Source organism: Xiphophorus hellerii, chromosome 17 (genome assembly GCF_003331165.1).
Source record: "Xiphophorus hellerii strain 12219 chromosome 17, Xiphophorus_hellerii-4.1, whole genome shotgun sequence".
Lineage (NCBI taxonomy): Eukaryota > Metazoa > Chordata > Actinopteri > Cyprinodontiformes > Poeciliidae > Xiphophorus > Xiphophorus hellerii.
The window spans coordinates 9,380,112-9,405,667 of NC_045688.1; the positions used below are offsets into that span (position 1 = coordinate 9,380,112).

The 25,556-nt window shown below is 38.6% G+C and overlaps 2 protein-coding genes across 4 annotated transcripts in view; one reads left to right on the forward strand and one right to left on the reverse strand.

Annotated features, from left to right (window-relative positions):
* ptn (pleiotrophin) overlaps nucleotides 1-10,366 on the forward strand; it is a 46,599-nt gene extending 36,233 nt beyond the window's left edge. For both annotated transcript variants that reach the window (XM_032588835.1, XM_032588836.1), the window contains exons 4-5: nucleotides 1,476-1,637; nucleotides 9,497-10,366. In XM_032588835.1, coding sequence (XP_032444726.1) covers nucleotides 1,476-1,637; nucleotides 9,497-9,552 — 218 coding nt within the window. In that variant the 3' untranslated portion in view covers nucleotides 9,553-10,366. The remainder of the gene's footprint in view (nucleotides 1-1,475; nucleotides 1,638-9,496) is intronic.
* An 840-nt stretch (nucleotides 10,367-11,206) lies between these two features.
* Nucleotides 11,207-25,556, reverse strand: part of chrm2a (cholinergic receptor, muscarinic 2a) — an 82,500-nt gene continuing 68,150 nt past the window's right edge. For both annotated transcript variants that reach the window (XM_032588833.1, XM_032588834.1), the window contains one exon: nucleotides 11,207-20,279. In XM_032588833.1, the coding sequence (XP_032444724.1) occupies nucleotides 18,729-20,279 (1,551 nt within the window). In that variant the 3' untranslated portion in view covers nucleotides 11,207-18,728. The remainder of the gene's footprint in view (nucleotides 20,280-25,556) is intronic.

Here is a 25,556-nt window from a genome sequence, read left to right on the forward strand (position 1 = left end):
ATGACCCTGCCACCACCACAAAGTTTTTATAAACGGTAATATGACAAAGCAAATGTATGACAGAAGATGCCTCGCTTAGTAGAGACCATAATTATGATGCTGCCTCCACCCTATCTCTATGGTGACACTGGTGGTGGCAGCGTCATGCTGTGGGGAGGATTTTCATCAGCAGAGACAGGGAAGCTGTTCAGAGTTCAAGTGAAAGCTTTTACAAGATCTAAAAGACTTGAGATTCGGAAGGACGCCATCTTTCAGTCGTAAAATGACTGTAAATAAATTACTCTCTTTTTGATTCATGTCTTATTTTGGCTCTGTGAAAGTTCAGAGCTAAATGAATTTGAGAATCTAGACCAGGGCTTGAAAACTGATTTCTCCAGAGACAGTCTTCTTGCAATCTGAGCTATTATGCAAAAAAAAATAAGTACGTAAATAAAATAGGAAGAAAAACCTCAAAATGTGCAAAGCTTATAGAGACAAGCCCAGAAGAACGGCAGGGGCGTATAAATGAAAATTAAACAATTTACAGATTTCCTCTCAGTGCACATTTTTGCACTATTTAAAAAAAAAAGTCAAAACGTTCTAGAGGTGTGAATACCTTTGCAACCCAGCATTCTGCACGTGGCACTTCAGAATGTCGCACAGCTTCCTGATAAATTCGGTACAAGTGGGATATCTCTGTCTGTCTCTGACATAAATTATGGTTGTGAGGGGAACACGGCTTTCAAAGTTGGTTGCTCAGGAAGTCCCTGTTGGATTCCTGCAACAATGGCCCTGTCACTCCCTCTCTCTGCTCTCCTGCCCTGCGCTGCCTCGCCTCTCCTCTCCTCCCGCCTCCCCCCCGCTCTGATGAGCACTCTGGGATTTCGGCTGCGGTGACACGGCCTTTCATGTGAGAGGAAGCTGACGAATGAGTGTCACAGCCTCAAGGGAGCCTGGCTGGACTGGCAGCAAAATAATGCAAGAGGAGAGATGAGAAGCTTGGCCTTATAGAACACAAACACTTATGTGCACACTGCGCACACACACATCCTCTGTATGCCCACTTTTACAACACACACCAGCAGCTAATGGCATTTTCAGAAGCAATCTTGCATCTTTAAACGGTCCCTCAAATATTTTTGCTTTCATAGAAAGAGGCTTTCACAGGGCTGTAGCTATAGATTTCATCTGTGTTATTTCTCCAGGTGGAGCCAGGTTGCTTTTGATTACATCCATCTGTTGTTAGGTTTCATCATATAGCAAATCTAATATCAAAACGCAGAGGTCCCGTCTGCTTCTGCACTGGGAATCATCTTTTGTTGTCGAGAAGAGCTCCACGAGGTCACTCTGGACCAGTTCACTCATTAAGCAGCCATTAAACACAAATCCACGAGCTCTGAGAGGTTCTTTCAATCAAATTCATTTTATTTTACCAGATTTTCTCCCTTATTTGCTCTTTGAAATGTTGAGATCCGATTCCTGCGTTTTTGCTTCAGGGGAATGCAAGTACGAGTTCCAGGACTGGGGGGAGTGTGACCTGGCGTCGGGGAAGAAGAACAGGACCGGGGTACTGAAGCGAGCGCTCATGGATGCGACCTGCACTGCCACCGTCACGGCGACCAAGCCATGCGGGAAAATTTCCAAGCCCAAGCTGCAAGGTAAGCTGGGGAAGCGAAGAAATGATTGCTGGATAAAATGGGAGCCCTCGCTGGACACGATGAGCCTGTCAGAAGCTATAATGATTCTCAGAAATCATGTGGAACAAATGTCTGTCTCTGGCAGAAAAGAAAATTAGGTTACTGCTGAGTTTCAAAAGCAAAAACGAAGCTTGGGTGGAATCTAAATGAATGTATTAATGAAGGAACTTTTGCAGAAACCTGACTTGGCAAAACAATTGATCAAACTGTGCAAGATTATTTGCATTTCTTCTATAGCATCTTGCAGGTCTTCAGTCTCCAGTGATATAAAAATTACAGGCATCCTGTACAAGTAGGAAAAGTATGGAGAACTATGGGATTGTCCAGAGCTGGATAATTATGGGTCTGTTTTATTGAGAGCTAATCAAGAGGTAACACAATTGGAATGAACTTCTGAAGTCTTATCATGCTACTTTTTAAATGGATCAAAAATATGTGCTGGTAGCATCAGTTGTCAACACGAGCGGTCCTGGCTGGGGGCCAACAGGGGCCACTATCCCCTGTAGAATCTGTCCTGACCCCACTTACAGCCTCTGTACTGAAGAGATGATACTAAATCATTCTCTTGTGATTATTTGCGCTGGCACAGAAACCATAATTCCATGGATCAATTTCATTTTTAGCTTCACAGTTCTAATTTAACATCAAATTAAAAATGACGTTGTTACACTTTTAGCTGCAGCTGTATTGAGATTTTACCAGTGAGATCAGAGGTCTGCAACCTACAGCTCTGGTAGTTTTTTTTATTATTATTCTTTTTTCCTATGAATAATAGGAAAAATTATTGCTGGCCCCTGCTTGAAAATTTGGTCTAGAAGCGCCACTGGTTGTCAACTTACACTGGACCACATGAAAAAGGTTGTTCCACAATAAAGCAAATTTGCACCTTTTTAAAAAGAGTGAAAGTCCAGCATTGTGTTTAATCTGAACGAGAATCTATTTCTTAAATTACATTTATTCATTTTATCAAAAAGGGTTAAATCATAAGAGTATCAAACAGATGATTTGGAAGTTGTTTAAAATCTGTGAACTTCAATAGACATAGTCAATGTTGAAACTAAGAAATTTTGTTGTTTTTCTTGTGAAAATATTTTCCTACTCTATATTTTTGTCAACAACACATTAAAAAATATGAGACTGTTCAATGTTTACCACAGTGTTGCATCACTCTTACTTTGAGCAACACTTCAAACAGGAACAAAGGACACTGCCTGACTGAAGCTCTTTTGACATATAGGATAATACATAACTATATAAATCTCTTTTTTCATTGAATTAGATTCTAGGTGAATATATCAATACAATGAATGAATCTCTATTAAGTTTCAATATAGTAGATTTTCCACATTTTGTAGTTGATTTTAAATGTTAGGTCAGTGGGTTTGCTGTTTGTTTTTCTCTCTTTCTTCCACCAAAGTGCTGAGCAACGGCTGCTGATGACGTGTTAATGACGAGGTTTTGTTTTGCTCGTCACACGTCGGTCAAAAGGTTCCTGAATTTCTTTTTAATTAGAATGATTATGCATCAGAATATGTAGCAACTTGCATCAGGACTGAACCTCCATCATCTCTCCTGATAATTACTGTGCGAGTTCAGTAGATTCTCGCCTTGTCTCCTCAGACATCGCATGCTGATTGCATCTTTGCTAAATCCAACAAACCCTTGCAAATGATTTAATCTCAGGCAATGTCATGTGTGATTTGCATTCACATTCAATTCTCCGTCACGCAGAAGGAAATCCTCCTTCTTTACTGTGAAGCTGAAGCTTTGAGTGACAGGATTAAACCCGGACTGAGATAGTTAACTCACTATTCAGCTGTAATTACAGGCTTTTAACTTTCCTCAGCCATGTCAAAGTCACTGAACTCTGGAACAATGTGAGTTTCTACTTGTGATTTTCTGTGGTAAATGGAGAGTAATCAAAAAAACTTAAGTAGCCAGAAGTATTGACCTAATGGGTAAAAATGCAATCATGTGAACACTCGTAGGAAACATTAGAAGCAGTTGATTCACTGTGGGTCAGTGCTGCTTGTAAATTCTGCAAACAAGGATGTAAATTAGCCACTGCCAATGCCCCATTGTCTAAACAGAATTATTATGAGTCTGGAAATGTTGCCAACGGCAATAAGCCGGGTTTATCACGCTCAGCAGCTGACGAGAGCGGACACAAAGTTTGCACAAAGAGTTTGCCTAACCTTACTGTCGCTTCATCAAATAACCACAATCAGGGAGGTTCATTTCAAATCCGAGGTGATGTGAAATCTTCTGTGGCAGTTTGCAGAGCTGTGAGCCATTTAACGGCTGTCCTCTTTGGGTTCAGATGGGTTGGGTTTTATGGCCATGTTGTTTGAGATGCTTTTGAGGAAATTTGATCTACTTGCCATCTGTGTAATTTCCCTTTTTCTTTTCATAAAAATGCAACATATGGCAAACTTTAGCATGAAAAAGTTTCTGTGGAAAAAAACCCCCAAAAACTAAGTAGCTTGTAGAATCCTGGTTTGACTTTGTAAGCCTTATTTTATTTTTTCATGCAGTCCCAAAATACTGTTACTTTTCCTTCTCGCCAAGTTCTCAATGATCTCATAACTTGTCACAGATTGGTGGAAAGTTTTTTTTATTGCCTTTCTGAGATCATTGCTGATGTCTTTCCTGCTTGGTAACAGTTTCTCAAACTGCGAAAGAAAAAAGGAAACAAAAAAATGTTTTTAGGGTTACTAAATCCTTTCATAAGCAGCACCTGACTGCTACTTTTTTACTTAAAGCCAGTGGGAGCAAGGAGGTTCTTAGTTTCTCCAATGTATCTATGTAAATAGATTGGTCTGAAGTGGAACACAGAGTTAGATTTAATACATGAATTGAGAATGCACCTATTTTTCCATCTAAATTACAGAGGAGCATATTCAGGATATTGTAATGCACTGGATCTTGGGAAAAGAAAAGGTAAACCTTTCTTTATGCCCGTAAGTGTGACTGAAGATCAGACTGAGTTTGAGTTTGTGCTACACTCCAGGTTCACCTGTTTACATCACTTCTCGTGAGAGCCGACTGCCTGGATGCAAAGTGACAATCTTAGAGGTGTGAGAGCGGAGGTGAAAGGAGAAGCAAAGCAGGGATGACAGAGGTCCAGACGAAGAGATGCAGTTGGTGGGAAGCTGTCTGCAGGAAGTGTGATTTCTTGTAACTGCCTGTTGGAAGATAAGCTATGGGAAGCGGAAAGGCTACTTGTTTAAAAAAGAAGAAAAAAAAAAGAGAGTGTGACGATATTACAAATATAATCTTTGGCAGTGGGATCAGAAAAAGAGAATGAAATGTTTGCCTTACCCACAGCTGGACAGATCTGCTGCTCAAAACCAGCGATTCTAAGCATCAACTTTGGGGTTTTTGAGATAGCAGCAGGTTGCTGTGAAAGGGGGCAAAATTTGTCATTTGCACACTCCAAAGGAGAATATGCTTGAGTGTCCCATGGGAGTCGTATGAGACCCAGAGTTGCACATCTTTCCTGTCCGTTCCAGGTGAAAGAGAGACCACATGGAGAAAAAACAAGGAACAGACACTGACAGAAATGAGACATGAGTTCCTGAAGAAATTTCTTCTCATTCAGCTGAACAGGAGAGCGCACAGCATGGGGTGGGGGAGAACATTTGGACACCAGATTTGGTTTTAGATTTAACTAAAGTCTTTGTTTGGATAACTATGGCAATCTTAAAATTGTGCAGAGCACACTTGTGCCTCCTTCTGAATAAGCAGGTGGTGCTCAGACTTTAAAAGTCAAAGACATGCTTTCACAACCAATGCACATTGTATCATTGCTTACAGAGCACCTGGTTACAGAAGGTAGTGAGCCATGGCCCTGGAAACTGCCAAGAGGGAGAATAAAAGCTCAAGTTTAATTGTAATCAATTTTAGAAAACTTCTTTTTACATCATTTAAAGCATTTTTATTGTAACGAATAGATGTGATGTTCCAGTTACAGAGCCAAGGAACCATTGGGGGGGAAATAAAGCTCCTGTTAAGGCAAAGTTCAGGCTCAAATGTTTCCACTTTACATTTATAAATCAGTTAAATTGGCCTTTAATTATATTTGGCACTTAGGTTTAGCTCTAATCTCCTGCCTCACTGTGACAGCCTAGTGGTGATCAACATAAAATACAGCAACTGCAGCTATAGCACGTGTCTGCTCATTTAAATGGTTCATGTTATCTTAAATAGATCTTTTTTAGCACTTCAACTGGGTTTATAGGAAAAGAAATGACCAACAGATGAGAATGGACATTTAATATCCCCAGAAGACTTCATAATTTTATCTTTGAATGTTCATATTTTAAACTGTCTATAATGTGAATGGATGATTGGTTTAAAGTTATGAAAACCAACATTCTAGTAATAAAAAAAATCTGTAAGTTTAAATATTGAAAATGAATAGATTTCAGTGATTCAAAAAGTGGAACATATTAAATCAGTATACAAAAAGTGACACGTTAAGGGTTTATTTTTTTCTCAATTTAGTTGATTAGTAGCTCACACGTCAACAAAAATATTGTTTATTACCAATAAAGAAACTATGAATATAGGAATGTTTTGTTGTAGCACACAGTAATTTTGAAAACTGGTCAATATGTGTGTTCCAGCAGACAAACTCCATTAAAACAAGGGGTTCAGATTGCTGAGCCAAGGAAAGTTAGGTGGAAGAAAAAGGTGCAAAGATAACATTTAGCCTTGAGAGGATTAGGAAAGACAAGAGTCAAGAAGCACAGAATCTAATTTGCTTGAGGTTGTCAGTAATTTCAGAGTCACTGACGATTTCTGGAGGTGTTGGCACATGTTGTTTTATCAGTCCAATCAAAGTTAATCAAGATTTTATAAAGAACTTTATAAGATATTTCTCAAAAACCATTTGAATAAGATGGAGCCACTTTTCAAAGAATTTTAGTCTACATAAAATAGTTTGTATTCAAGTAAACGATGTCCAGTTTTTACTTTTGTCTTTCTGAAACGACAGGAGGAAAATGTCTGGCTTCGGACATGTTTGAGCTGTAAAAGGTAACACCATCTTGACTCCCACTTTGAAAAGCAAAGAGGAGCTGTGACATCCGACTTGCAAATGTGGCAGAATGCACTCGAGCCTCCTGAGTGAGAGTCCCTATCTCACACGGAGTGGAGAGAACGAGTGAGAGCGAATCCTTTCCCTCTCCGGGGAGCAGAATATGCTGACACAAAAAAACGAGAGGGGGGAAGAAAGGTACTGAAAACATTCCAACAAATTAAAGCAAGCAATCAAACGGGACGCCGTAGCAATTTTAGTATTTGCATGCTCCAGAGCACCTTGTGCATCTAAATTCTGCTCCCCGCGGAAAGTTGGCAGCCGAAAAGAAAAGATTTCCTGGAGATTTTCTGAGCGACGCAGGCTGAGAATGTTAAAAGGTGGAGGCACCACTGCTTAAATCTCACTGACGGAGCATAAGTTGTTGCAGTTCCTAACTGCCTGCTAGCATGTTATGACAGGATTTGCTAGTTGTGAAGGTGTCCTTTCAACATAATCCCTGCATATGAACATTAATTTAGGATTTAAGTATTTATATATTACGACCGTGTTTCCAGATGATTCCATACATCATCTTCTTTCATTAGAGATTGAAACTCATTAATTAGATCCGCTCAATTTATTCCACTGCCAGTTGGAACTTTAAAAGACCTTAATGGAAGTACTACACAGTGCCTCATTTGGCATTTCACTCATCTGCCAGTGGTTTGTGCTAGCTTTGGTAAAAAAATTATTAAAGAGGGAAGATGCGATTTAAGGATTAATCATTATAAAAAAAATGTTAGTATGGTGAAGGAATTCAAAAAGATTGTGGTGTGAAGCTGCAGTGTTCTCCATGTTTTATAAGCCACTTCAAACTTTGATTTAAATGGCTGCAGGAACTTCTCAGCCATTTAAATCATCGTCAAGTTCTGCAGGGAACTGCTAATGACCCAGACCATAGAAACCACTGAAACATCCAGCACACCGACCCAGGACTGACTTTGGACGTCTCTGAAGTCGATCGAAGAGCATTAACACGGTGGATCTTTATGAGGTGACAGTCTTGACACCAAAAGCTTCCAGACAGAAATCTGATGACACCTGTGTTAGGAGAGGCAGCCTCAGCGACGCCATGACAGTTTCTGAAGTAGAAGGTCTTTCTCACTGGCTTTGTCATAAGTTAACGTTGTTTCAAGTAGCTGCTTTGTGCAACAACCGTAACCAAACTTGCCTAAAGTCGTATCCAGATCTCCAAATGGAGAACGTTAGTGTTTTTCTTATTTTTTTCATTTGCTTTTGTCCCGTCTTTGTCTCTGTGCTTGACTTTCTTGTTGCATTCAGTTTACAAAGTGACACTCTGTTGCAGTGATGGTCCTGAACGAGGGCAATATTACTCGCCATCTCCCTTCTCACGGGTGATGTGAGTGCTGGGAAAAAGAAAATCAACTGTTCAACGTGATTTATGACTCGCCCTTAATTGAACAAGTTTTCCGTTGCTTATTTGCATGTTAGTCCAGAACTAGTGCGCACCTTCTGGTGTGCGAAGATGCCCTTCTTCCCTGTGGAAGGAGAAAGAGGGGAGAGGATGCAGAAACAATTTCCATGATGCTGCGCAGTAGCACAGTTATCACTGTTTCCTCGCAGCAGGAAGGTCCTCCGTTCTCAGAGTGCTAGCTGAGACCTTTCAGGCTTTCTCACCTGCGCTGCTCTCAGTCCAAAAACATGGCAGTCGGGTCAGACCACTCTAAATCCCCACAGGTGTCCTCATAGTTGTTGGTCCTATTTGTTATTTGTCTGTTGTTGCCTGATGATTAGTTCAGAGTGTAGCTACTGGATACAGACACCAGTCCTTCCTTAACGTTGCAATGCCAACATTGCAGTAGAAAATGTATAGATTAATGTTGTAAGTGGGGATTTCACAAAGTTCTATGTTGTAATTTAGCTTTCCAATTGATGAGTTCTTACTACTGGTGGAAACTCAGAAATGCATAGAAAAATGAATAGCCTTTTGTTTTCCAAAATAAAACTCTTTGAGTTTGCTGATAAAACTGCCAATTTATTTAAATCAGTTGAACTACAAATATTTTTTTGACCATTTTGAATCTTTTATTTGCGCCACTAACAAAACAGAGAGCACTCTTCAAGCACCACTCAACAGTGTTTATAATATTTTACTTAATTTTACTGATGTATTGTGGTAAAACCTTTGTACTGCAGTCAGATATTTTTGTTTCATGAGATCAGAACCAGTAAACTTTAAAAAAGTGGATTTATTTTTAATGCACGTCATTTTCCCATCCACAAAATGTCTGTGTGTTTTTTAAGATTGGACGTACAGGACTTAAACTTTTTACATATCCCTTTTTATATTTCTCTGGTAATAAAATCACCTGCCTCTAGATAAACTAATCTTTAGAAATTGGAATAAGATGACATGCAAAAAACTTCATGTAGTAACAAACTTAAAGGTAATGACTTGAAGGTCACTATCTGTTTACTTGAACAGAGAGCTCACAAAGTAAAAGACATGGCTGCCAGGTGCCACTCAACACTAAACCTCTATTTTACATAAACCCAGTAGATCCGTCTCATCAGTGTAAAGTGGGTCACAGTACAAACATTCACAGAGGCAAACTAGCTGATTAAAACCTGTATGGTTATTACGATCAGAGACGGAGCATGGCTTCTCTTCATGGAGACAATAGGATTTTTCTCATTTCAAAGGTGTCACCTCTGGCTGTGAAGCTGTTATGGGAAGGACTATAACTACATTTACTCTATTTGTCTTTTCTTGCAGATGCAAAGAAGCAAAAGAAGGAAGGGAAGAAGCGAGAGCGCACCCCAATGGACTGAGATTTGTTTTTATTTCATGCCAGCAAAATGGAAGAGGACTGTGGGAAGACGTCCACTGTCCCGTTCCAACCTGCTTCCTGTTTATCTGTACTGTAGGCTGACTTTAGGACACTCTGTAGTTTTGATGAAACCAGTAAAAACATGAATTTTAGAGCCATGTTGTACTTTTTTTTTTTCTTTTCTAGCACCCAATAAGAATCATCTTGTATATTGCTGTAGTAGACATAATACAATGTGCTAGGGACGGATAATGAGATGATTTGTTTACTAGTGCTTACACCTAATTATGTTATCTCTTGGATTACTTTCTGATGTACAAATTGCCCACAATTTGTTTTACTGTTCCACACCCCAACTCTAATTTGAATTTCAAAAAAACAAAAGAACAACTTTGGTCTGTGCTCTAATGAGGCAGTTTGTTAAAGAAAGTCCTCAAACATTTTCACCTAATTAATTTGAGTTGCCAAAAAATAAATAAATCAGCTTTTTCAATGTTTAGCAATCCCAATTTAACTGAATGTTTTTTAGTCTGTGGTAAATTTCCATCTATAATTTAGTCTAAGAACTTCGCCATGAGCATATAAAATGTCTTTTTCCTCTATTGTACCTTAATTCACATATATTATTAACTCTCTCCTCTAATATATCGGGACTGCTTGAGGTTATCCCTTCCTTTGCTTCCTGTTACATTTCCAAGACTAAAAAAGTGAATAAAATGTAGAGAAAAAAAAAAATACCAAAAGCTTTTAAACTTCCTGATGTCACCTCTGTCAACATAATGCAAATAAAAAAAATAAACATCTCAAAACACGCATATTTTACCCAGATTTTATTTAAACTCAAAATCATATGTCAGATGAGATCAGTTGAAATTTGTGATAAATAATGTTTTATTTAGGCCCCACTGTAAGGTGTGGTAGTGGCAGCAACATGGAGAAGATGGCTGGTGTAGCATACATGCAATACTGGAAAACAAAACAAAAAGGAGGTTCAGCGTTCCAGCAGCACGACGAGCCTGAACATCAGGATACAGCTAAAATGAAATGTTTTTGATTGAAGTATGTTGATGTGTCAGAACGGCCAAGTCAAAGTCTGGGCCTAAATCCAACAGAGAACATGTGGGAAGATTTACGTACATTGTTAGCTCAGTCCTGAATGCATAATTGCTGCTTATAAAAAAACAAAACAAAATTTGAGAAGCACCAACGGCATTACGTCTTTATAACGTAACTTTAAATTAGAATCTCTTAAGGAATGCATACATGGTTCATTTTAACTTATCTGAAGAGCTTGTTATACATTGTGATATTTGGTCAGATTAGACATGCTTGTAAAATGCAATGTGTGTACAGGTTAACTTAAATTCCCACTGTGAAGCACGATGGTGGCAACGTCATGCTGTGGAAATCAGCTCAGCGCTGATGTCAAATTGACTGAAAATCAGCCTATCACAGGCTGCAGGCCTTTTTATTCATTTCCTTTTATTATTAACATTAATTGAATGCAAATTGCATTAAATACAGATGATCAAATATCCCTTCCTCTAGAGAATTTTAAAATAAATAAAAAAATAAACATACAAGCATTACACGTTCACAGTGTGGCTGTTTGTAAGTCAAACAGAACTTTAAAAAACAACTGTCTTGAGAACATAAATATTTTAATGTCAATTTTATTTGAAGAGGTTATTATACAATGTAACCACTTAATGCAGTTCATCTTACAGTTTTATAGGTGGCGAGTGATTAAAAACACTCCAGATTCATTGTTCAGAACAAATAATCAAGAATGCATTAAAACAGAAATCAATACCAATGTTACTGTACAGAAAGTATTAATAGCGGAGGAGAGGGGGACATTCAGATAGTAGCTATACCACGTGTATGTACATATAAAATGTACCGCATCAGAGTTACATATAATGTACTGTCATAAAGATATATATATATACAAGGCAGACTACAAACTGCTGAATTATTTTTTCCTATTGCAATAGAAGCCACAAGCCACAGTGATTGAATACACAATGAACATCCAAATATGTAAGAAAAATGTAAAATTAACACTTGAATGTGTGCTGAACATCTGCAGCAGGCTATGGATTTATTTGATAAGTTTTATTTGAAACGCAGGTGGGTTCTGTCACCCCCTCCCCCTTGAAGTTCAGACCAGGGCACACAACCACTTATGGAAAAAAAAAAGGTTGTGAAATTGCAAAAAGTTATATAGTGTGCCCATTGAGTGAACCGGCTTCTTCCCAGGGTGAGGGTGAAGACTCATAAATTTACAGGTGAAAATCAAAATGAAAGCCATCGCCTCTGGGCTTTTCAGCCACACTGAAACTAGTTTTAGCTTCTGTCATCCTCCAGGGTTTTCTCTCGCTCTCACACTTCTTTTCTGACTGCAGAAATCATTCTTCAAATCCCCTGGACTCCTGCGCTCACGTGGAAAAGTTACGGTACAGTTTTCATATTGCACAGCAAGAATGTTTGGTTTTTTTTCTTTGCAAGTCATGAAACTCTAGAAATGCACATATAATTATACCCTCTGTCTTTATATCGTTCATATTTCACAATATTCATAAATTCAAAATAACATTCTCTAAAAAAAAAAAAAAAAAAAAAAAAAAAACAGAAGCAACAAACAGGTTGTACACAGATATAATTTCAATACTACGATTCCACTCTATACAATGATAAAAGTCGCAGATTTACAAAATGTGATAGAAAATGTACAATATTGTGTAACTACATACATGTAGCACAGAAAACTGAGTCTTTGGAAGCTTTTTTACTACTGCGACATTATTTTACAGCGGAAAAGAATGAGGATAAATTGGAGATCTTTCTTGATTTGTGTCTTATTTTATCCAATCTGATGTTTTCATACACTGGGTGCCATTTATGAAAAAATGACCAAAACTGAAGAAGTCTAAAAATATTTTACAGCAAACAATTTTCACACCCAACCACAAACATCTCAAAGGGATCTGTAATGATGACACACACACACACACCCCGACTAACCTGCACATTTTCAAGTGCACCCCTTGTGAACACGACCAAACCAGCCCTGTATATTACTGATATTCTTCACCCCATGACTGTTTATAGTTTTAATGATGATAAATCTAAATCCATTGCGATTATTATTCTAGTTCAGTTTCATCTTTTCATTTCCTCAGCATTGACTTAAATTAACACTAAATAATAGGAGCTCAGAGCTGGAACAGGAAAAAAAAAAAAACAACTCTTTAGGTTATATTCAGGAAGACTGGATTTGAATTTTCCTAAATGCTCAGCAAACGTCTCAGCAAACTCACACTAAAAAATGCCACAACAATTGGAAGATAAAAGGAGCAATTTATTCTTGTCACTCTTGATAAGGCACTTGAAATTGCTCTGTACAATCCGGCGATATACCATTGTTAAACGTTAAAAAAAAAAAAGAAATCTCCAAGTTTGGAGAAAGTGCTTCTCTATCCAAGATTGTTGAGGATATTCTCAGCAACACCCACTTCTTCTAGAACAAAAGCCAGAGAAAGTTGTCTCTGATTAACGCTAGTGTCACAGGTTCTCCATAAAAGGGGTGCAGTAGCCCTTTGACATAAGCCGTACGAACAGGAGCCCAGCTAGCTCTCACGGCACATTATGATCTGATGACTACACACACTATGTTTATTTCAGTACTATTTGACAGACAAACGAATGTATGGACATTTTTATGGAATCATAAAATGCGAAGCTTGTGACCATAAAACCACAAAAAAGGAAATTCTGTTTGCAGGAGCCTCAGTAAAAAGAGCATGAGGGACGGTAAACAACTGTGTAACATACGCCAGATGGAAGAATTTGCCTGGAACATTAAAATTCTTGGCTGACCCCTCTAAAGGCGGAGCTAAGGCTTCTCCAAACATGGTCCACTTGCCTTTAGAGTTGGAAAAAGTTTCTGACAAACTGCACTTCTCTACACATTTCCTGCTCATCTGTGCCTTGCAAAAGTATTCACATCCCATTTTCACAATTTGTCATTTCATAACTCCGGCCTCCTGTGTACTTTGTTTCACTTTACTAGGATTTTATGTGGTAGACCAGCGCAATGTAGTTCATAACTGAAGTAAAAGAAAACATACAAAGGGTTTTGCATTTTTTTAGCAAAATAAAATTCCAAAAATTGTAATCAACATATCTATTTTATCAACTATCTCTGAACAAAAATCTAACCCATTGCATTGAGAAGTCACCTAATTCATCAAAAGAGTCTGCTTGTGTGTAATTTGGTACACAGGCAGGGGTACAGCCAATCTGCACCAAGGAAAATAACTGCCTCTTCTGGATTGGCTGCTTTGCAAATGTCAGTTGCACCTAAATTTGGCTCTTTAATTTTTATCCTGATTATCTTGGATATGTTCTATGAAAAGATCCACAGATCATTTAGAGTTCCACAGACAAATCTGCAAATTGGTGAATTTGCAAACTGAACTCCGATTCAAGGGTCCACAGGACATCCTGGAAGAAAACCTGTGTGGACATTTGCCTTTTATAAGTAACAAAACCCCAAACGTACCGCCATGTTTTCCAATTCAGCTAAGCACTACTTTGTGTTCGTTGGCCCCCAAACAATAATAAAATATATTACAGTTTGTACTTATAATACAACAAAATGTTATATACATAGTTTCTCCTTTGTATGGATGGGAGCCATTTTTACCATCGCCAAACATCTACTCTCATCTTTTGCCATCAGAGCACGTCTTTCAAAGTCAGTTCGACACAAGACCTCTTTGTCTTCACCTTCACCACAAAGTGAACAAAATAGTTTACAAGAGTGTCGGTCCCTGCTGTGAGCATTGCTATTTTTTTTGATGCAGCCTGGCCCCCTTGCACCGTCGCAGGAAGTGATAAAATGCCATCGCTTTTCATCACGCGTCCCTCGGACCGAGACCCTCCGACCACCACTTACTCTCCTGCTGGTATCTGTCAAGCAACAGCTAGGCTGAGATTAATCGAATGTTTTCGGAAAGCTTTTTAGTCTCTATTTGGATGTGTGACAGATGACGGACAGAAAGACAGAGCTCCACTCCTCCATGTGAAGGACGTAAATTCACAGGGGAATTTATTTAACATCTCCTTTCCATCCACTTGAATAACCAATAATCATGGTTTTGAAACTAATGAGTCACTTTCTCAGTCAGTAATTAACAATCTAGCAAAGTTGCTCCGTTCTATGTTTTCCAAGGAGGAAGTAACTCAGTTATACTCAGTTGAAATCAAGCCATCTTCTTCCCAAGATCAGTAAGACTGGCAATACACTTGTGTGTAATTCATCGACATCACTATAGATATTTTTGAAACAGTGGAGGCAAACGGAAATATAAAATCTGTAAAAGAAAAAGACAAAATAATTCCCTCTCCGACCCCTTTCATTCATCTTGATGCATATAGCTAAAATAATCCTCTCATTCTCTTATATGACATTATACGTAATTTTTCACATTTTGTCAGATTACAACCACAAACTTCTATTTATTTGTTTGAACAAAATTTATATGGTTGTGAATTTTTGTCAAATAAATAATACAATTATTGTGATACACCCGAATAAAATCATTTTTAGAGTTCACTCAATTAGTAAAAAAAAAAAAAAAAAAAGTCCACCTGTGTGTAAATTTGAAATGTATACAGTCAAAAGCCCAGTGGTATTTCACGAGGAGCCGCAGCAGTGAGGAAATCCTTTTTATAGCACAACTATAGCTACACTTCACTCATCTGGCCTTTTATGAGAACATCATAACAAGTGACTATCTGCAGCGTGCCATAAGTCATGCAGGGGACACAGCAAATATGGAGGAAGGTGCTCTAGTTAGATAAGGCCAAGCAGAGCTGTTTAAGATAGTCAGAGTTGACAGGAAGGTGGACGGAGCTAAATACAGAGTAAACCTACTTCAGGTCGCAACCAACTAGCCGCTGAATCAGAGGTTCGCCTTTCAGCAGCACAACGACCCTAAACATGCAGTCAGGAGTTCAACAGAATGAGTTGGATCAAAGCATGTTCATGTGTTTGAGTAGTCGAGTCACGACCAGAGCAAAATCTAACTGAGAATCTGAAGCCAGACTTGGAAATCGATGTTCTCCATGTTGCTCTCCATTCAGTCTGATTACGCTTAAATGTTTTATTTTGTTCTATTTTTCATAGAACAGTGGGTAGCCATTTCTCTTGATGTTCAAAACATACATTTTCCTCTTAAACAACAGTTTGTGGTTGTAATGTGACAGAAGTAACAAAAACTAAAGAGTAATATTTATTATACCATACAATATGCTGGAGTTGACTTGAAAATATAAATGGACTGAACCTCAATGAAAAGCTCAGACTAAACACTTACTCTAGAAATAGTATTTCTAGCGTTATCTAGCTGGGAGAGGGACTTTAGGGGCTAAGCATTAACAAGTAACAGGGTGCTCAACACAATTGTACATGTGATATTTATGTTACACTCGTGACCTTATGAAAATTAGAGACCATACAAAGATAATGTCTGAGAAGAACCATGCTATAAGTGGGGCACTGGATTGCAGCATGCAACCACAAGCTGAGCGTGTAATGGGCAGCCTTTAATCTAAAATGTAGGTGTTCCACATTGGCCCGTAATCTGATCAGCCTCATGGTGAGTTTTCATTATAGGATCTGTCCCAGATCTCTCTTTAAAGCCGACAGCCTCAAGGAGCTATCCGGTGCAGGCGTAAATCTCAGCAAAGCCCCCCTACCAGCCACTGTGGCAACCTCCTGATGGCAAACGCTGCTGCATATTCATCACTCCAATGAGCAAGCCGCATTACTGTAACTGAGAATGGTCTAATAGGCTGAAATGATGGATGACATGCATGAAAACACGGAACATGCCTCTTGGTAAATTGATATTTTGCTCATTTCTTCTGGCGCTAAAGTAAACACAGCAACTTATCACTTTTAATTTAACTACGATGACTCGGAATCAGTTACGAGATCAAATGGAGAGGAGTCGCAACAAGCGTATGGAGACATAAAAATAGCCCTTTTTGAAATCACGAGGCTGAGGCCTGTGATCAGAAGTAAACTCCACACTTGGAGCACACAAGCATACATCAGCAGGTTTACCCACACGCATCCAGCAGTTCACGAATTTCATCCTTGCGATACGTGCTGCGACGTCCATCAATGAATCAGAAAGATCAAATAAAGTTATCCACTCTGCATGCTCACACACATCACACACCACAAAATGCCCTCCCACAGACCCTAATACAGGACAGCTCTGAGCTCCTACCTCCTGTTTGACTCACTGAGTTCTTAGCAACCTGACAGCAAACATAAATATCTTAATAGCTGCCATAAAAATCAACACCTGACATCCTGTCAGCAGTAAAAGCTGAAGTGACGAGGACTGCGGCAAATGAAAAAGTGTGACTGAACGATTTCATGCCGTATATAAATATTATTTTTTTCCTCTTCGGTTGTCTGGTCAATATGTTTTCATTTATTCACTTCGACTTTCACTTTAATAGTGCATGACAAGTTGTATTAGCTAGATTCTTTGCAGGAAATATGATGAGGCGGTAATATAATCATAATCTCTTACTATAATCCTCACTATACTTAATTTGATAGGTCCAAATTGTGAGATTTGGTTGAGTATGCCCTAAATGGCGGATCATGCAAATAAGAACTTCATATGTTTTTATCCACAGTTCACACATTTTCAGTATGATACAGAAATTCGGGACTTCACTTTACAAATGGCATATTTTACAGGTGTGCATGCTGTGCCCATCTAGAGATAACATCCCAGATAACCTTTAGGGCAGATTGGCCATTTCCAGTCGCTTAGCTCCAGCAGTGTTGCATCTTTTAGATGTTTTCCTACTTCAACATGTGATTGAACCAATTGGGTCATTACTGGACCAATACAGAACCTGATATCATGCTAAGAAGGTCATCTAGCCATGTGATTTTGCTGTGTTAGAGCGTTTCTAGCATGCTGGGCTCCTTGCCCCAGGGATGGGATTTGAACAGCGGTCAAATGAAAAAATGTTCAAATTTCAGTCACTGGCTGATTTCTTGCTGCATCCCTAATGTTGATTGTCTTGAACCATCATCAGAAAGTGGTTTTGAAACCATAAAATTGGATGTTTTTGTACCACCCACGATTCTCAAGATGTCCCTTTAACGTGGCAAAATGCTTAGTGTCATTTTAACAACGAAAATGAGATAAAAGTTAGGAGACTTATTAGGAACTTTGTATAGTAATTTTCCAAACACCTCACAAATGTGAACAATATTGATTAAATGTTGAAGTGAAATAGACTTCTTTTCAGCTATTCTGAAATCACAATAGCTATTTGAAGCAATATTTTCAGTTCTTCTCTTTTGTGTGCAAATTTGACAAGTGAAACTTTATTGCATTAATATTTCATGAAGTTTTGCCTATTGATTTTTACTGAGGCTTTTTGTTAAATTGGATGACTACCAATCAGGATGAGAACCTGTCAGTGAAAACCTAAACAAAACACTCAGTTTTCTATATATTGCTGGTAGGAAGAGCTGTGATGAGGATGATCACACATCGAAAGAAGGCAAGCAAAGAAGCACAAGTGGGTGTGAACACAGACACTAAGCTAGCACACACCCACATGTGCACGCACAAATAGAATATACACCATTTATATACAGATATCTACAAATATCTTTACTGAATTTCAAACTGGAAAGCTTTGAAAATTCAGTCAGCCCTATTTTCCCATTTTGAAGCGTTTTCCATACGGCACAGATCGTCTTCTGCCTTTTAGCCTGCTTTCTTTTCAATCAGCTCAGCATCCCTCTCTGTTACACTCCTTATGTTAGCTGATCTTTTTTTCAAGGTTTCAAATCTAAATACGTTTTTACAACCCTCGTTTTATACATTGCTCCTGCACAACACAAGTGACAGCAACTGAATTCAGTTGAATAAGAGTAAAGTGCTACAACAGCTTATTGAGAGAAATAGGAAAACGAATGATGAAATGGTAGAAAGTGATTTTGAAATGTTCTTGTCTCATTCTCACACACTTTTCACATAAACATGTACACATGGATAACACGCAACACCCATACGTACGACATATACACATTTCAGTGCTTCCTCCAGTGGGGGCTTGTATTTATCTGGCTGATCGAATGTTTCTGTATTGGCAGAGGAGGAGATGTTTGAATGTCTTTTTGAACGTGACATTACACAGAGCATAGCAGGCTGGATTGATGGTGCTGTTGATGTAGCACAGCCAGTAACCAATAGTCCAAACAGTGTTGGGAATGCAACTGGAACAAAAAGTATTAATGAGCACCATCACGTTATACGGAGTCCAGGTGGCTACGAAAGCCACCAGGATGGCCATTATCGTGCGGGTAACTTTTTTCTCCCGCGACGGGGCTCCTTTCTTCTTCTTGTTTGGTGGTTGCTTCGTCATCTTCACGATCTTCCTTGCCACGTGGTTCTGACGTTCTGTGGTTGGCACAATCTCAACTGTGGCATTTGATGGTGTGTAGTAGTCACCCTTTGGGGACTTTGTCTTGATCTTGATGCAGGTCAGTTTGGAGCCCCCAGCTTTGGCTCGTTGCCGTGGAAGCTGCTGTGTAGCCTCAGAACAGGAGTTTACTGCAGAGGCGACTGGTTCTTCATCCTTCTGATTGGAAGCCGCCACACTGCCGGATGTGGAGTCATTTGAGCTGTCCTTCTCTTCTGCAGGAGCACAGTTCTCCTTTGCAACACTGTCACCCTCCATTTCTACGTCAGCAGTAGATGATGAAGGCCCTTTACCATTCTGCAGTTTTCCATCATGCTGGTTGGCTCCATCATCTGCACTCTGGTTCTGGGAATGCGCTCCATCTTCCCCAGGAACATTGTTATTGTTGGGTTTCGGAGTGCTCTCTCTCCTCTGGCCCGGTAACAAAGGTTCTGGGTTTGATCCTGATGGCTTGCGGTTGTCCTTCTTCACTCGACTTTTGCTCGCTCGCGAGATTTGCCAGTACAGCTGAATCATGATAATGACAGGCAGGTAAAAGGCGGCAATGGCAGTTCCAAAAGTAACAGCGGCATTGGAAAAGAACTGAATGTAGCACTCTTTCTCAGGCACAGTCCGCCCACCAACAATGAACTGCCAGAAGAGGATAGCAGGTGCCCAGAGGATGAAAGAAAGGACCCAGGCAGCAGCAATCATCATTCCTGCCATTTTGGTGGTTCTCTTTACAGGGTAGCTCAGGGGCTTGGTGACACAGAAGTATCTGTCGAAGCTTATTATGAGGAGATTCATGACAGATGCATTACTGACAACATAGTCCAAAGCCAACCACAAGTCGCACACGACTGGCCCCAGGGGCCAGTAGCCTATTACTATATATACTGTGTACAAGTTCATAGAGCACAGTCCAATAATTAGGTCAGCACATGCAAGGCTAAATAAAAAATAGTTGTTGACAGTTTGTAGGTTCCTGTTCACTTTGATGGAAAGCATGACCAGGATATTGCCGATAATGGTGACCAAACTCAGGGAACCAGCCACCAGCACGATGAACACTACCTCCACGGTCTTGTAAGGACTGTCTCTCTCTTCCACGACTTCTGTCTCATTGCCTTCAGAGGCATTCCAGGATGTAAAATTAAAGACATCCATGGCATTTGGTTTCTTTGTTGCCACGTACAACTCGGATGGAACCTGAAAGAGAGCAACAGACACAAGAATTTCTTAGAAAAAGCTCAAGACTGTGACACAACCCACAAAATTCTACATATAGCTAAAATGTTGAGGTTAAGATAAAACAACACTATGAGCTTTTCTAACTGGGAATACTTGTAGTGAATCTATTCATAGTAACACATGACAGGAAATGGTGTAAGTAAAATCATCTTCAACAAAAGGGCAAAAAAACAAAAAAACCTAGAGTTACATCAATCCACTTGAATCAGCATTGTACCTTGTTCTGCTTTGGGCTTTTAGTCATTTAATTCACCAAATAACAATAATAAATTTGGCCTTTAAATTAGTAATGACGATGACGATTAGAGGCACCTTTATCTGGCACATTTTTAGAATCACTGCAATCAACATCTCGCCATTAGGCAGCTGCGTCATTTAAAGCAAAAACAAATTAAAGGAAACTAAAAACTAAAAGGTTATCATCTAAACAGATAACAGATAATTACATGATTTTTTAAAAAGTCATGTAAAACAATTTAAAACATCCGGTCATATTTAAATTAATGGTCTCGACATTTTACATCACATCTGAACACAAAATGTATTTCATCCTTCTAGAAAATCTAGTTTTTCATTTATTGGACAATTGGATAAATTAGAAAATGGGTCAAATTGGGCTTGTTTGTCAGATATTAGATTACAACATTGGAAGCCAATTGATCTATAAAAGGAGAGTGATCACTGCAGGTCTACTTGAAACCCTACCAATGTGTAATAAGCCTTCAGTTTAAGAAGTACTGCTGTGTTTATTTACCACTGACTTCTTTGATGTCAGCAGTGAAGCTTTTGATGTGGTTTGCCCTGAGTATGGTCAAAACGCTGAGCTATTTAGTTGTTGTGGAGACTTATCACACTCCTACTTGCCATAAATATCATCTTGTTGAAAGATTAGTTATTTTCATTTCGCTCCTTTCACTCCTAGATAAGCTTTATTCTGTTAAGAGAGCCATTCAACATGAGCTCAAAGTGAACATAAATTCCTGTAAGGTCGTGTTCCGACAGGGATTTATTTCTCAAATACAACAATCTGAGTTACTTGCAGAAGTCCAGACCAGATTTATGATTTTAGGTTGTGGCTCACATCTAAAGACCAAATATTTGGACTTGAAACTTAAAAAAGAAAAACAAAAACATAATTTTTAATCAAAATGTAATCCTGTCACTCAAGTATAACTGTTTTGATTATGTCTTATCTTCTACCTTTCTGGTAATAATCTGTAGCATGCCCTTTTAAATATAAAAAAAGATGTGATTCAACAGATTATACATATAATCCTATTTAGTAAACTACAATATGTCTTCCAATGAAGCTTGTTTATCAGATTAAAGGTACCTTTAACCAGGTATTAAGCCTACTTTTCACTAAACCCAAATTATTATATCGTTTTCATTGGTTTTATGTAATATTCTAATCTTGAATATTGTGTTTTCATTAACTGTAAACAGAAGATCCTTGTAATTAACAGAAAAAATGGCCTGAAAACATCAGTGTGTGTGTAAATAATCTATATAATCTGTTTCTCTTAATAAATTGAATGATTACTCTAAATTAACTTTCTAATAACATTCTAATTTGTTTATTATGATGGTATCGCAGCAACATCTGCATAAAAAAGGAATGAAGAGAAAATCATTTGCATACAAGATGAAATGGAGGAGGACTCAGAAACAATCTGTGGGAAACTCCTCTAGCAGCTTAAAGAAAACTGCAAGTCACGTCTTTGAAAAGACAGTTTTCAAAGCAGAGCATCACATGACAGGGTCTTCTGGTGATTTTGCATATTTCTCCAAGATTACCTTTATTTTAAATTATTTGATTTAAAAGTAATGATACTCCCAGAGTGATATTAGCTTCCCAGTGAACATTTCATGAAATCAAAGTAAAAGAAGGATTGTTCTGTGGCTTGGTTTTGCCATTTTGACACAAAGTCTTAAACCAAAGAGCCTAGTTGCTGAGTAACTAGTGAGCATTCACTTATCTGCTGAGCCAGAAATCCCTTATCATTGCATTAGCCATGGAGCTAAACTGGCCTAATCCCCATAAAAAGCATAAATCCACTGATTAACATACAAAAACATGAACAATACCAATGAGACGCATGGATTAGAGAAGTGAAGTGGATCATTTTGTCCCTTAACAGCTCTTCGTCCAAGTCTGACTTCCATAAGCTTTGTCCCACACCTGAGATTTCTGCCACAAGTCAGAGAAAGCTTTAACACGCCAATCCTATTTAAGCTAACTGTAGACAGCTGTAAATGTGCAAAAAGTGTGGAGAATATTTACTCTATGTTTCATTGATGTAACGGGAAAATACAAGCAGTCGACATGGGAAGTCAGTGCTTTGATTTTCCATAGCCGTCAAGCCCTGTTTTGCCTATGATTCTGCAAGTTGCAAAGCTGTTTTACTGGCGCTAAACAAAATCATCCTCACTTTAACTTTGGCACTGAAACCTGCTGAGCTTGAGTGCAATTGTAATCACCTGCAGAGAGCAGCAGCAGAGGCATTCTTAGTGTAGCTATCAATCATGAAGCTGAAAGTTTTAGGACAACTGCAGTCGGTGCCTCTGCATCTGGCAGAGCACTATCAGAGAATGAGTGGCGTCACCATTAATATTCACCTTTCATTGAATAACACAGAATTCAGTAGAGTTTATGAAACACAAACAGTTGAATGTTTTCCTTAACCATCCATCCTACAAACATTTCACTCCAAAAAAAAAATCATTTAATTGAATTTAAGACCCTCCATACAGTAATCCTAAATTCAGCTTTTTTGTTTTGAGTAAAAATTGTGACAGTCACTCTCTGCCAGGGGAGGATGTGAATAAATGAGCTTGAATATTGTTCTGTGTTCAGTGTTGGGTATTGCTGGAGCAGGCTCACTAGAGCTGAAAATTGCCTATGCCCTCAGGGAAACGGAGAAGGCCAACTTCACCATTTTTCACGACTTCTGTCCTGACTCTGTCTATTGTAATGGATTCCACGCTGGTCAGATGGACAAGAACATCCAGCAAGCTCACTTTTTTTAAAAACCACATATCAGCAGTTGAGTCAAAAAGCTAGACGTTTCAAATGATGTTGCTTTAAGTATGTATAGGTGTTACATTTTCACTAGTGGCATCTGTGTTTTTTCACTTTGCCGTATGCACTTCATTGCCTTTCATATCCTATCTGTCATTGTTGAACAGGTAACGCCCAAAGCACCTGCCAGTGCTTTTGATGATTACATGCATTTTCCCTGCTGGCAGGCTCCACAGGAGTGTGCAGGCTTAGGGCCCTCATCTAGCTTGTGTTTGTGATGCAAAACAAATCATTGCTGCTGCACAGGATCTCTGTAGGGGAACCTCTGAATGATTTTTACATTTCACTTGAATGGTGTTAATCATTACTTACACAACATTGGCTCAAGACTTACACGTAATACCAAAAGTATATATTTCAGTTTGGTGTCCAATGAAGAGAGTGTCTTGGAAATTTTTTTTCCATTTTTAAGGATTTAATTCATTAGACAAAGCAGAATACTGCATTGTTTCAAAGTTAAAATTAAATTAGATGTATAATAAGAATAAGAATAATGGGTTGTAAACAAATTGATGTAACTATTTTTTGGCACAATAACCTAAAACCTTTTACATTCCCGCTTGCAGGATATTGTTTCATTATTTTTAAAATGCTTATAAGCTACTCTGCTGTTGGCCTGTCATCCAGACAGGGATTGTAACAAAATCCTAAAGGAGCGGCGCTGAGGCATCCAAGTTTGTGCAAATATTCTGAAAAAAACAACAACAAAAAAAACGTGACAGGAAATTAAAACTGTCCTGACAACCATCAAAGCAGAGAGAGATTCTTACGTATCCAACCAATACTCTACCCATCTCTGTGAGGTGATGAAACATGGCTAAACAATCTGAGTCTTGAGGTGGAGAGTAATTATGAATTTGCATTAATTTCCTCGAGCTCTCTCTTCTGGGAGGTGTGGATTGTTTTTACCGTTTAGTGCGCCCAGTTATCAGTTAGAGTTTCTGCAACTGGAGCCTTTAACTTCTTAATTTCTTTTCTTTTTATTTGAATTTTGTATGTACTTATATTAGTGAAAGCACAACATTTTAAGCTCACCCTTACTAAAAGAAGTTGGATGAAGCGGGTCCTAAAGACTGTATATCGGCGCAAAACCATTTACTTAAACTACTGTCAGAGAGATGCACACAAATAATGTGACACACTATCGATGTGAGCTCTCAGAAATGAATGTCACAGTGGACTTTAATCAACATTTCGGATGGAAACCTTCTGCCTGACATGACATAATTAATGGTAAAACCCTCTCTTGCGCAGGTGTGACAAATCCTTGAAAAAGCCTGAGCTCTCTTTCGTGCTCGTGTCAAGTGGGTATGAGGTAACAGACGATAATGGAGAGTTAACAAGCAGGAAATGACATTCAAGCAGGTGGAGAAAAACAAGCTTTAATCCGCAGAGCCAAAGAGTTGGATTCCCTTGAGAGCCTGTAGGTGGCCATGTGTCACTGTGCCCCAAGTGCAAACAATGACACTGTCATAAACACACTTCTTTCAGAATAAAATTATATTGCTAGAACATATGAATGCAGATCATCTTTTCACCGTTAGATGCCACCATACATGAATTATATAAAAAATGTCTGTCAAAAGTGATTTATGTAACTCTTGAAGTTTTCAGAGCATTGTGAAGTGGAAGATAATAATACAGTTTTCATCCCGATTTATTTTGCTACCACTATTGGTAACCTCTGAAAGGCTTTCTTTTCATCTCAGCCTGTAATTTTATTCATTTCTTTAAGTTTAGCTTCTTAATTCTGATGTTCTGTTTGTGCATTTAAATTATTCTCTGTTAGTTTCAGTTTTGTCATTTCTTTGTGTTTAGGTTTAGATATCTTAGTATTTTAGTTCCCTCCCCTCAGTCTCCACTGCTTAGTTCTTGCTCAACATTGTCCAAAATAAGACTCACCTGTTTATGTCATTAATCCCATCTCTTGTGAATGTAAGGACTGGGAGCTTCCAGTTCCTAGTCCTGTTTCCCTCGTGCTCTAATTTTCTGTTGTCTTCGTTACCAAACCCTCTAACATACAGTTCCCAAGCTCTTGTTCGAATTTTTGTCCAGCTACAAAGTCACAATATCTGACAGTGCCACACATTTGAGTGTTTTATGTCGGAAATTGTGAACGCCGTGCATAATTTTACTTCCATTTCACAAACTCT